The following is a 13777-nucleotide window of genomic DNA, read 5'->3' on the forward strand; positions in this document are numbered from 1 at the left end:
TTTTACTCTGGCATAAATCCAGTTTTAAGAAGGCAAAATACGTCAAACAATTGATAAATATTTTCTGAGATCCTACTATGTGCTATGTATGAGTTGTAGAGAATCAACAAGAGATGTGGTTCTAACTCTCAAGGAACTTTTAGAACAAAGGCCTCTGATGATGCCAACTGCTTGGTCTAAGCTAGCTAAAAGCAGTGGCAGTCCTAAAACACTGTACATACTCTTCAAACTTGAGAGTCTCTACAGCACGTACTTGGAGCACAGATGGTCTGTACACAGTCTCTTTCTAGAGAACTAATTTCACAACAATGAAAAGCAGATTCTCTGAGCTTCAGAAAAACAAAAAAGGTTTATCTTTCTTAAAATGTCAGGAGATCTCAATGACTGAAGAATACAATGAGCAAAGAGTATTCTTGGCATAGATGAAGGAGCTGGAGGCACCACTGTGATTGACGTGTAGGGAAAAAACAAGAGCACTTCAATTACTGGTCAGGTAGAAGAACTAATTCTACCCAAAGGATTTGAACACCATCTGAAACATGTTAAACTGTTGGCCTGCAACCAAATTCTGCCATGGAGTGTAGTCTCCCTCTCCACCTGGGTAGCAAGAAGCTGCAGATGGAAACAGCCTGCTGGACTATTTTGTGTGCCATATGTCTCTTATGCAAGAAATCTCCTTTAAAAAGAAAAATTTCAAAAATTATCCAATTTGGATGAAGAATGGCATCAAAAGAGCTGTGATGGCTTTAAAACAGATCCATGAATTCTTTGACACTTCTCCCATCAAGAGGGAAAGTCTAATTCCTCTCCACTTGAACGTGGGCTATTCGAGTGCTTGCTTTCGATAAAGAGAATAAGGCAGGAGTGACACTATGTGAATTCCAAGGCCAGGTCATAAAAAACCATATAGCTCTTGAGATACTAGCTCTTGGAAGCCAGCCACCACGCTGCAAATAAGTGCAGGCCACATGAAGAAGCCACATGTAGGTGTTCTGGCTGACAGCCCCAACTGAGATGAAGCCAACAGCCAGCATCAACTGCTAGACATGTGAGAAAGCCTTTGAGGTGCCTCCAGTCCCAACCACCATCTGTGGCCAATACATAAAAACCCTGAGTAGCTGAAGAGCTGCCTTGCTGAGCCCAGTCAAGCCCAGAACCATGAGAGAAATAATAAATAATTGCTGTCCTTTTATACTGTCAAGTTTGAGATGATTTGTTACACAGAAATATCCAAAACAAGAAGTCCCAACTAATTTGCCCTTTACAGTGATCTCCAATGGTCTTCTTAGTATCCTTCAGAAATAAATAGGTCTGCTTATGCTGGGATTAGGGGCTAGGGACACAATGGCTGCCATCAACCAGACTACTACATAGGACCAAAAGGGATACAGGTGCCATGGACTCTTTAGGCCTCACAGCTACTGGATTCACTTCTGGAGGCTAAAAGGAGAGTCACAGTCTCAGTAAACAATCTCCACAGAAGCTAAAGCTTGTAGCCACTGAGAATCCTACGCTGGGCAGTGAAAGAACACAAGTAGCAGATGCTATCAGCACAGTCCCCACCTTGCACAGTAGAGGTCCTCTGACTAGAAAAGATCCCTTCTACCACACCAGCCAAAGATGTTAACTTCTAACTCCTTACTTGCATCCACTCTTCACCTATAATTATAAATTTGCAGGGCTTTGTAATCCTGCCCTATTTAAGTCTCCCCAAATTATCTCAAGCCCCTAATCAGGCAAACCTAAAATTCAGTTAGAGAAGGCTACTATGCTCTAAAATAGGGAAGAATAGAATCTCAAAATCCAAAAACCAAAGGTGAAAGCAAAACAAGCAAGACAAAAGAGACCTATAATGTAGGAGGAAAAAAATGGGTGGAAAGTGGCTGTGCGAAGCCATGGCAGGGCCTCCCAACTTGTTTCCAAAGCCACAAACAGGCCCTGTTGCTCAGGAGGCCAAGTCCAACATCCTGGTGAGGCATTTCCCACCAGACTCCCACAACCAAACACTCTCACCACACTTAGAAAGAAACCCACCATTGAGCTGGTAATTTATTGCAACACTCTCCCTTCACTCCTCTCTGGGGAATCTCAGAGTAGGTATTACATCCACCCACTTGTCGAGCTATTTTATACAAGCAGCAATTATATCATGCTTCAAAGAAAGAAAAAAAAATCCTCTCTTATTTTAGACAGTATGTAATACAAGATGGCCATAGAGTGACAAATGTGTCTGGTTTAAAAAGTGATATTGTTAACTAGTTTAGACCTCATATCTTGGGAATTTGATAAACCTTTATAAAATTAGCCAGACTCAGATATGGCAAACTCAGGGAGAGGAAGTTGCAGCTACGGTAGCAGCTACGTGCAAGGCGAGACTAGAAAATGATGATTAAGATCTTATGCCTAGATGGTCTCTCAAACTAAAGGGATCTGAGGTCTCTAGTTCTCTGCTGAAGAAAAGAAGCCTGTTGGGGAAAGAATGGATGGGCATCTGGGCTGCTGTTCTCTCGAATGGGCCAACCAACATTTAGCCCTATTTAGTGAGTCCTTCTCCAGCAGTCCAACAGTAAAGGCCTCACTTAACTTCCAATAATTTCAACAGAAAACAAGACTCTTCACATATTCATGGATATTCAGAATTCCTAAATTTGCACCAATCACAATATCATCTTAATAATCCATAGGTTGCTTCCCCTGGAATGGAGTCTCCTCTGACATACACTCAAAGTATGATCTTCTTATATGCCGAGACTGTCTTCAAACTATCCTGATTGCTTCCCTGTCAGACAGATGAGACCCATCTAGGCTACAACATGGAATGTCGGCAAATTAAATCAAATAAGTAAACTCTGGGCAAATCCACATGGTAAGCACGGACTGTGGGGCAAAGGAACTCTATCTACATGCTCCATTTCCCACCCTACTTTTGGAGACAAGAGCCTATTTTCTGGTCACATTAAAACAGGATGACCATATATCTCAATTTGCAAAGGGCAGAGCCCCTGTACTTTCAAAGTGTTCTCATATGAATGATATAACATAGAGCACTTTAAAAAGCAAATTTAAACCAGGCAAAGAGGTAAATTACACTTTTATTTATTGATCCTCAGGCCCCTCATCCACAGGTTTCTTTCTATCTTTCTACTTGCACTTATGATTTCTTCCCCTTGAACTACATAAGCGATTCTACCCTCTTTCTCACTGTAAAGCCCTCCTTTTCCTTTAAGCCTCAGCTCAAGCATCACCTCCCTCAGGGAGCCTTCTCAGTCTACTCTAACCTCCACAGATGTCTCCTTTCTTTGAAGTTCTAGCACACAACTTGGCACCTCCTATGATCTTAGTACTATTTTCAAGTTGTTTCTGTATGTGTAACTACAAAAGTTTTAAGTTATTCAAGGGCAAAACCTGTGTCTAATTACTTCTTTTATACCCCTTAAAGAATCTAACTCTGTGACAAGGACATCATAACTATTCAATAAATATTTTCTGATTTCCAAACCTGCCTAACCAGCCGGCTTCAGGACATAAGAAGAAAACCCCAGGTACCTCCCGCTGCTGACTCTTTCTCTCACAGCAGCCTGTACTTTTCCTTTAAAGCACTTAACACAGGTTGTAATTATATATAGTTTTATGGTTATTTGTTTAATTCTAGCTTCCCCACTATACTGTAAGGTCCAAAAGGACAGGGAGTTTGTGTGTACCATTCATCACTATGTACCTAAGATCCAACACAGTGCCTGGCAGTTATTCAAAAAATATCTGCTGACTGGATGGATGTCAGATTGACAGACAGACAAATAGATGGATAATGGAAGAAAGAAAAAATGATCTTAAAGTGAACTATAAAGAAACCAAATTTAAATTTTAGAGACTTAAAACATTTGAGAAACTAATCTGCTTACATTTCCATAAAGATCATGTGGCAGTATGTCACAGGCTTATTAAAACCTTCTCCTTTCCTCAGAAAGAGCTGGAGAAAAGTTAGGCCTGCAGCCCCATTCGATCTGGGGTCTAAGACACGAGTGACCCTTACATGTGGATCATATCATTATTTCTCATTCTTATATAAATTGCTAAACTACAAAAACCATTCCTTCCAGAAGACAGAGAAAATGTAACAGCCCCAGTGAATAGGCTCGAAGGCATCCAGGATCGTGTTCTCAAGAGCACTTCATGCACCACCTCAGAGAGACAGTTCTGAGGCACACAGCCCCTGACAGTACAGTCTAACTTAACTGGCCTGAAGTCAGCAATGAGATGTCATGGTGCTAAGAGTTATAAATTGCTGTGGCAAACTGGACTATAGGATCCCTCCGTTTCTGCAGTTAGATCAATATATACTAGGAAATACTGAAGAAGAGAAATATTAAAGAAAACCAGCATAATTTTGGAACCCTAGGCAGCCTGCTAATTAATTGAAAGGTCTGACGTTTACATAATACTTTAGAATTTTAAAATGTTTTCATATTTCCGCTCTCATTTAACCCTTGCAACATTCCCATAAAGTAGATAAAATATTATTATCTCTGTTTTATTGATATGGAAATTTGGGAATCAGAGAGGAACAACCAGTAAGTAGCCAGGATTAAATGCACGAGTCTTCTGACTCCACACTCTTTTCACTAAACTTTGCACACCTTCAGGTGAACTGCACCTTTTAAGTTTTTAAACCAACTGAATCCTTTCCTTGTCATATGGTCATGAAAAAAACACCAATTTTGGGGAAATTAGTACAATTTATGGGAAATGAAAAACCTCTGAAGGCATTCCCCAATAACCTTCTCCTTCCTCTACCTGCACCAGAAGTGTGCTCATTGGGCGAACGGGACGTAAAGCAGCAGCAGGGACCAACAGGAGAAACAGGACACACCAGGAAGGAAGCTTCGGGTCGGCTCTCCCTAGCAAGTTACACTCAACTTGCAAAAGCTTCTGGTCAGGGACCAGCCCAGCAAGAGAAAGCAATCCACAACAATAACTAGGATTACACTTCTCATATAGCAAAGGCAATTTTCAAAAGCTTGATACGGGCCATTGAGGAAAGTCGTGGGTTTTGGGATCTAAAATTTGTCCTGATCTTTCTCTGAAACAACACGCCTCTTCAGCCTATCCCTCCTTTGCAGGTGAGTTCAGTCCCGCATGACCTTCCATCTAGTCAACCAGAATAGCCTCCTAACTTGTTTCTATGCCTCCAACTTTGCCTCCTTTCAGTCCACCTCCCATACTATCACCAATGCAATCTTCAGATGTCACCTCCTCTGGGAACCTTCCTTGGTCCCTCTCACCCTAGCTGTTTTAGAATTAATGCCTTCCTCCTATGCTCTAACAGCACTTCTCTGAACTATGGTGCATCTCCCCAGAGATATTGGAAACTCCCAAAGACAGTGGTATTGTCTGCCCACAGTCTAAAGTCTTAGATGTAGAAGATGTTCAATAAACTTTTTCAAATGGAGCCACTTATGCTTTATTTCTGCCCTTAAAATCTACCTTGTTAGGGAAGCAGGGTATTCAGTGGGGAACAGCATGTAGCATCTCTGGGAAAGGCACTCATATTTCATGGTCTCCCAATGTGTCACCTGCTCCTGCTAGCTGAGGACAGTGCTGAACACAGAGGGGCCTGGAGGAGGAAATTCAGCCACATCACTAGTGTGGCTGTATGATCACCCCAAGTCACTGTGCTCACCAGAAGGCAGGTGGGAAGTTGACCAACACCTTATGCTCTTCCCTCAAAAGATTCGAATTCTCCAGGGAAAACTGCACAAGTGTCACTTTGTCTTGTCCCAAAGGCTCACAGTTTATGTGTACCAGCTGCTGTGCTAGGGAGCTACCAAAAGGGGAAATGGGAAGATGACAAACCTTTCTCATTTTAACCCTTCAAAACCAAAAGGAAAAAAGAAGTCACCTCAAAAATACTTCCTTGCTCCATTTGCTATAAACAGAGTTTGTTCTGTGACCAATGTGCTTCTGGTGAGTAAGTGTGAGCCACTAACCTTCCCTTTGTTAACAGGAAGGTTGTTTGGGATCTGCTCTCCCTTCAGAGCTAGAGATCCTTCCAGGCCCAGATCTCATGTTGTCACAGTTTTCTCAACTCAAAAATGAAGGCACAATAGAGACCTAGCCCAAGTACTTAGTCATCAAATAACAAACCAGGCACCAAAGAACATGTGTAATGTAGAGAACTTCATACCATCACTGCTGCTTCTCTTTCAAGCTCTCTCCTATTACTATTCCAATTCTGACAATGTATTGAATATCAATCTATGATCCTACAACCTTTCACGGTCTTCCACTCCCTCGATGCCCTGCCCTCTTCCTCCTTACCCAACTGAAGGCCATGATCAATCATTGTATCACTTCCCTGCATAAACCCTCAACTCCCTCGACACTTTGAACTTTCTTGGCTAAAACCCAACCCTGAACACAAAGACTGAACTTGAATGTTCATAGCACCATTATTCATAATAGCCAAAAAGTGGAAGTAACCCAGATGTCATCAACTGGTGAAGGAATAAACAAAATGGGGTGGGGGCAACCCCATGGCCTAGTGGTTAAATTCATGTGTTCCGCTTCGGCAGCCCAGGGTTTTGTTGCTTCAGATCCTGGGCGCGGACATGGCACCGCTCATTAAGCCATGCTGAGGCAGCGTCCCACATGCCACAGCTAGAAGGCCCCACAACTAAAACTACACAACTATGTACCAGGAGGCTTTGGGGAGAAAAAGGAAAAATAAAATCTTTTTAAAAAACCCAAAAAAACAATATACAAACATGACTGTTATTTCCCTCATCTTAAAAAAATAAAAGTGGAATAGTTTGGGGTGATAAAAAAAGTTTTGGAAATAGATAATGGTATTCTCAACACAAAAAAGAAATGTATATCTGTCACATGATAATGGTTTTAGCTAATACTACTGTAGTAATCATATTGCAATATGTAAGTGTATCAAACCAACATGTTGTACACCGTAAACTTATACAATGTTATATGTCAATTATACGTCAATTTATAAAAAAGATAATGGTAATGGTTGCACAACATTGTAAATGTAATGAATGCCACAGAATTGTACACTTGAAATGGTTAAAATGGAAAATTTTATGTTATATATATATGCTACCACAATAAAAATAATTTTTTTAAAGGACAAAAATCTTCTCTAGTCATCATTTCCCTGCACCCACCACCAGCTATAGTCCTATTTCTCTGCTTCTCTTTATAGCAAAACTCTTCAAAAGACTTGTCTATATTTGCCCTTTCCAATTTTTGTCTTACTATTTTTGCTCTGACCCCTCTAATCTCTCAAGTCCTTCTACCCTGCCCCACTCCACCAAAATTGCTTTTATCAGCTGCCACATCCAATGGACAGTTGTTATGCTTCTCCTTACTTAATTTATCAGCAGCTTCTGACTACTCCTTACTACTGAAAATGTTTTCTTCCCTGTTTCTGAGTCCCAGACCTGCCTCTCAAGACCTGGTATTCTACCTTTCGCTTTCTGTCTGACCTCTTGGAGCCTGGGCTCTGCCTGCCAGGCCTCCCTGGACCTCCTTAACTTCGACTGTCTGTTTACCTGGACTTGTGCCCAAAGACAACCTGACCCCTCCAACTCACCCCTTACTGCTTTATCTGAACATCCTGACTCCTCTCTTATCCTTAATTCTGAGACCTTTCTAAAGTGCCAGTCAAGCCCTGGTCTAGTTGGTTTCTCTCTTTAAGATCGAGTAAGGCCTGCCTCATCCCTGACTGAGGCTCAAGCCCAAAAATAATGGATATGAACTCCTAGTTCTTTAAAGGACACTGTCAATCTTCCTAACAATGTTAGAATACTCTTAATTAAGATAGCTGAAGTTAGTTGCCAAAAATAATCAATTTCACTTATTTGTGTTTTCTTCAGTGGATCTGTTTTTACTTAGATTCTTTTATTTGGATGATACCAAAATAAACTGTGGAAATTAATAAACAGAAACCTCATTAAAATGGAGCTGGAAGGCCAAAAGGGGGCGCTCCCAGGCCCTATGGCAATAGCAGAGCCCAACAGGAAGAAGAAGGACTTCCTCTTCCTGACCGGCAAGAAGCTCAACCATCAGAGACTGTCACAACTCAGCTAATGAAAAGCCACTACACTTCAAACTACCAGTCGCGTCCAACAGACTCTTTGTTTACAATAGTGCTCCCAACTTCCTCTTCCCCTCTATAAAGCATTTTTCTCCTCCCCTTGCTGCTCAGGGCTAGCACGTGGCTCACAATGGCTGTAGATATCTAATTGCAATTCTTTGCTGATCTTGAATAAGCCCATTTTTGCTGGAGAAATAACTGGCTATTTGTTTAAGGTCAACGATACTTTGCATTCTGGTGCCTAGAAAAAGAGAACACTCTTAGATTTCACAGGAAACTGGATAAGAACAGATGTGTTTGGGCCCAAACACAAAAATAAAATGATGGCTACTAAAGTCAGCCCAGGACTGGAAGTTATTCAATCCTAGATTCCAATTTTCACCCTTACTAGTCCTACTACATCTCCTAGAATTAAAGTCACATACCTAGAAGCATCAAGGAATGGTCTGTAGGCCAAGCTGATCCACTCTTCTCTATTGGATGAATATTTCGGCTCCCGGGGTGTTTCTCTCATGGTGTCCAAATCCACTAAATAATGGCATTTACTGATGTCAATCTGCAATAGAGTAAGACCAAACTTTCATCAATAATTTCAAAGGTTCTTTCAGGGTAAGGAATATCAATTGCAATCCTAAGAATTCCCATAGGGTTTTAGAAGCACAAACATCCAAGTCCTCAGATAATGTTGCTCTTTGCTCTCTCCACTTTGATAAGGCTTCCGGGGGTGTGGGGGAGGGCACGCACTCATCCAGCCAAATATATACGTAAGCTTTGGGAGTTCTGACTCTAGCTTGGGTATTAAGTCCATCTAGCCTCACAGACACTTCTGAAGCTAGCATGAGTCCACAACCTATTCAAAAAACTATCTTCTCACTATTGCTCCCTTCTAATGCATCGCCTCTTACTCCAGAGATTGAAAGGGCATGACTAAACACAAATGCTAATGCGTGAGGAAGCCCTGTCTCTGCTGACAGAGTCATGTGAGGTTACGCGACACCTCGCAAATGGTCCAGAATATGCATATCATCTCCTTCAAAAATTCAACAGAACTGACAGAGACATGGAAACTGTCCCTGCAGGAAAAGATCAGTGAAACTGAGATGTCGAAACTGCAGAAGTGGAAAAGATTATGAAAAATAAACAGTAACTATTAGCAAAACTATAGTCATTTAGTTGCTCACAACATGGATACACCAGAGCATCACAGATGCTCATAAGAGAATATTAACACAATTCATTTAAAACCACGGTGGTACTGTGCTTCTCACAAAACTGATTAATCCGATGGAACAAGCCACAAAATCTGTAGGATAATTCTGTTGTTAAATAGTTCATTTCAAAATATAATTACATTCTTCTTCTCATCTCGAAGCTATCAGAATATTTAACAGCCACAGGGAAAATGTTTAAGCCTTTTTAATTTTAAAGTTTTAACTTTTTTTAAAACAAACAGAAAAAAAGACAACACACAAGTTTCTGTGAAGTTAAATAAAAACTCAAAGACAGAAAACATCACTGTGATATTGTGATTTATAATAAACATATATATTTTGGTCTTGCTCCACTGTTCTTGGCTCACAGCTCCCAAAACCCTTGTAATTTCCTAAGCATAGGAGCAATGAGAGCAGTTTTTGTTATAATATTTGGTCTCTTGTCCTCAGTTCCTAAAAACTCTTCAAAGCCATAAAGGTGAAAGGGGTGTCTTGGTATTCATAACAAGCTCCTTTCAACACAACCGCATTTATGTTAATGAGGTGACTTCTGGAAAGCTGGAGGCTGGTTGCCAGGAGAACTGTGGGATTAGGGGGATGGAACTCTCAGTCCCACTCCCCACTTCGGCGGGGAGGGGAGAGGGGCTGGAGACTGACTTCAATCACCAATGGCCAATGATTTCATCAATTGTGCCTCGGTAATGAAGCCTCCATTAAAGTCCACAAGGACGAGGTTCAGAGAGCTTCCAGGTTGGTGAACATGTGGAGATTCGGGGAGAGTGGCGTGGCTGGGAGAGAGTATGGAAGATCCAAACACTTTCCCCATACCTTGCCCTAAACATTTCTTCCATCTAGCTGTTCCTGAGTTAAACCCTTTTATAATAAACTAGTAATCTAATAAGTAAAACGTTTCTCTGAGTTCTGTGAGCTGCTCTAGCAAATTACCTGAACCCAGAAGGGGGTCGTGGGAACCTCTGATTTATAACCAGTTGGTCAGAAGTACAGGTAGCAACCTGGACTTGTGATTGGTACCTGAAATCCAAGGAGGAGGTCATGGGAACCTCCAATCAGTAGCCAGTTGGTCAGAAGCCCAGGTAACAACCTGCGCTTGTGATTGGCATCTGGAGTACAGGGACAAGGGGTGCAGTCTTGTAGGATTGAGCCCTTAACCAGTGGAATATGATGCCATCTCTGGGTAGATAGTGTCAGAATTTAGTTGAACTGTAGGACACCCAGCTGGTGTCTGAGAATTGTTGCTACTGTGGGGAACCCCCAGCCATTGGAAATTGGGTCCCTTAAGCATCTTAATCACTAATGTAGTCAGCTAAAGAAAAGTAAATCTCAAGGGAGGAAACTATTATTTTTCACTGTTTCTTACAGGTCAACTATGTCACATAACCATTTTAAAAATCATTATATCAAGGCCTATAAGGGATTATTAATCTCTATTTTATAAATGAGGAAGTCAAGGCTCAGACAAACTCAATAACTTCATTTTTTTTCAAGACACATATATTAAACCCCCACAATGTACCAGGCATTAAGTTAGAGCTAATGATACAGAATCCAATAAATAAGACACAGTTCTTGCCCAAAATGGATTTACAGTCCTAAGCAAAGTCATGTGAGTATCCAGCAGAGCCATATTTTGACCCAGGTCAGTACGACTTCAAAAGTCATATCTTGGGGCTGGCCCGGTGGCGTAGTGGTTAAGTTCACACACTCAGCTTGGGCAGCCCGGGGTTCACAGGTTCGGATCCTGGGTATGGACCTAACACTGCTCCTCAAGACACGCTATAGTGGCATCCCACATAAAACAGAGGAAGACTGGCAACAGATGTTAGCACAAGGTCAATCTTCCTCACATACACACAAAAGAAGTCATATATTAAGACTGTCAAAAATGACTGAAATAGAGGCAAAGTGCTCTCAGGAGCTCATCTAAATGCTTCTTAAAAATTGAAACCAAAAAAGAGGGGCAAGCCTGTGGCTGAGTGGTTAAGTTTGTGCACTCCGCTTCAGTGGCCCAGGGTTTCGCTGGTTCAGATCCTGGGCGCAGACATGGCACCGCTCATCACATCATGCTGAGGTGGCGTCCCACAAGCCACAACCAGAGGCACTCACAACTAGAATATACAACTATGTACTGGGGGGCTTTAGAAGGAAGAAGAAGAAGGAAAAAAAGAAAAAGATTGGCAACAGATGTTAGCTCAGGTGCCAATCTTAAAAAAAAAGAAGAGTCCTCCTAGAATGCTAGGTTTCAGCTAAGATAAAGAGCATTTGAAACATGAATAGATCTATGGCAAATCTCATATTTAATGCTGAAGAGTCGAAAGCTTCTCCTGTGGGATCAGGAATACGTCAAGGCCGCTTGTTATCATTACTCTACTCAACACTGTACTAGAGGTTCTAGTCAGCAGGGAAAGATAAAAGAAAGAAAAAAACTTCAGATGAAATAGACAGAAACAAAACTCATTTATCTCAATGACATGACTGGTATATATAAAGTCCAAAAGAATCAACCAATACATTTTTGGAATTAAGAGAGTTTATCAAACTTTAGACTTATAGGATGTAAAATCAATGTGATATATGCCTGTATAACAGCAGTAAACAATATACAATATTATTATATTTTTTAATTATGTATTTTCAAATTATATTATAAAAATATTATTTACAAGGACTTGAAAATGAGTGCCTTGAAATAAATCTAACAAAATATGGGAAAGTCCTCCATAAAAAAAGATACAATTTTATCAACAAATTCTATCAACTGATGAATTTATAATGTGGTATATTCATATAATTAAAATGTATATACAGGCAATGGAATATTATTTTTTTATTTTGATTTTTTGCTGAGGAAGATTAGCCCCGAGCTTACATCTGTTGCCAATCTCCCCTCTTTTTATTTTTTTTTTGCTTGAGGAAGATTAGCCCTGAGCTAAGATCTGTGCCAATCTTCCTCCACTTAACATGTGGATTGCCACCACAGCACGGCTGACAAGAGGTGTAGGTCCGTGCCTGGGAACCCAACCTGCAAACCTGGGCCACCCAAGCAGAGCACACCAAACCTAACCACTATGCTACGGGGCTGGCCCATTCAGTCTTAAAAAGGATACAAACTATAACATAGATGAGCCTTACAAATATTATGCTAAGTGAAAGAAGCTAGACACAAAAGACCAAATATTGTGTGATTCCATTTATATGAAATGTCCAGAATAGGCAAATCCATTGAGACAGAAAGCAGATTAGTGGTTGCTCAGAATTGAGGGAGTGACTGCTTAATGGGTATGGGTTTTTTTGGGGGAGTGAAGAAAATGTTTTGAAATTACATGGTGATGTTGGTTGTAGAACATTATGAATGTACTAAAAGCCACTGAATAGTACACTTTAAAATCATTGGTTGCCATAAGATTCAGGAACTCTATTTCTAGTTATAGGTCCCAAAGAACTGAAAGCAAGGACTCAAAATAAATATTTGTATCCAGATATTCATAGCAGCATTATTCACAATAGACAAAAGGTGGCAACACCCCAAGTGTCCATCAGTGGATGAATGAATAAACAAAATGTTTGTTTAACGGGTACTGAGTTTCAGTTTGGGATGATAAAAAAGTTCTGGAGATAGAGAGTGGTAATGGTTGCACAACAGTGTGAATATACTTAATGCCTCGCACTGTATACCTGAAAATGGTTAAAATGGTAAAATTTATCACAATAAACAAATCTTTGAAATGATGAATTTTATTTCAAAATTTTTTGATAGAGAATAAAGTATACCTTATTAGTTTTTTTTTTAAAGATTGGCACCTGAGCTAACAACTGTTGCCAATCTTCCTTTTTTCCTGCCCAAATCCCCCCAGTATATAGTTGTATATTTTTTTAGTTGTGGGTCCTGCTAGTTGTGGCATGTGGGACACCACCTCAGCTTGGCCTAATGAGCGGTGCCATGTCCGCGCCCAGGATCCGAACCAGTGAAACCCTGAGCTGCCGAAGCGGAGCGCGTGAACTTAACCACTCAGCCACAGGGCCAGCCCCTAAAGTTTACCCTATTAAATGGAGAGATAAACTTTATTCCTAGATTAAAGGCTCACTATTATAAAGACGTAAATTCTAAATAAACTGATTGATAGTTTAAATGAAATCTCAATAAAAATTCCAATAGACTTTTTTTGTGAAATTTGACAAGGTAATTCTAAAACATATATGGAAATGCAGAAGCCAAGGCACTCTTAGAAAAGAAGAGCAAGGAAGGTGGGGGTTTATTTACTATAAAGTTAAAGTAATTAAGACAATGAGGTACCAGTGCAGGAGCAGATCAATAGACCAGTGAAGAGAACAGAACCTAGAACAGAGACAGGCACATATGGACCCTGATTTATGACAGAAATGACACCTCAGAGCAGTGGGGAGAGGACGGTCTCTTCACTAACTGGTGCTGGGACAA

At 40.7% G+C, this 13777-nt stretch overlaps 1 protein-coding gene across 3 annotated transcripts in view; it reads right to left on the reverse strand.

Moving 5' to 3' along the window:
- Positions 1–13777, reverse strand: part of ALG9 (ALG9 alpha-1,2-mannosyltransferase) — an 89625-nt gene that overhangs the window by 14827 nt on the left and 61021 nt on the right. For all 3 annotated transcript variants that reach the window (XM_046638016.1, XM_046638015.1, XM_046638017.1), the window contains one exon: positions 8536–8666. In XM_046638016.1, coding sequence (XP_046493972.1) covers positions 8536–8666 — 131 coding nt within the window. The remainder of the gene's footprint in view (positions 1–8535; positions 8667–13777) is intronic.

The sequence above is a fragment of the Equus quagga genome, chromosome 14 (genome assembly GCF_021613505.1).
Source record: "Equus quagga isolate Etosha38 chromosome 14, UCLA_HA_Equagga_1.0, whole genome shotgun sequence".
Lineage (NCBI taxonomy): Eukaryota > Metazoa > Chordata > Mammalia > Perissodactyla > Equidae > Equus > Equus quagga.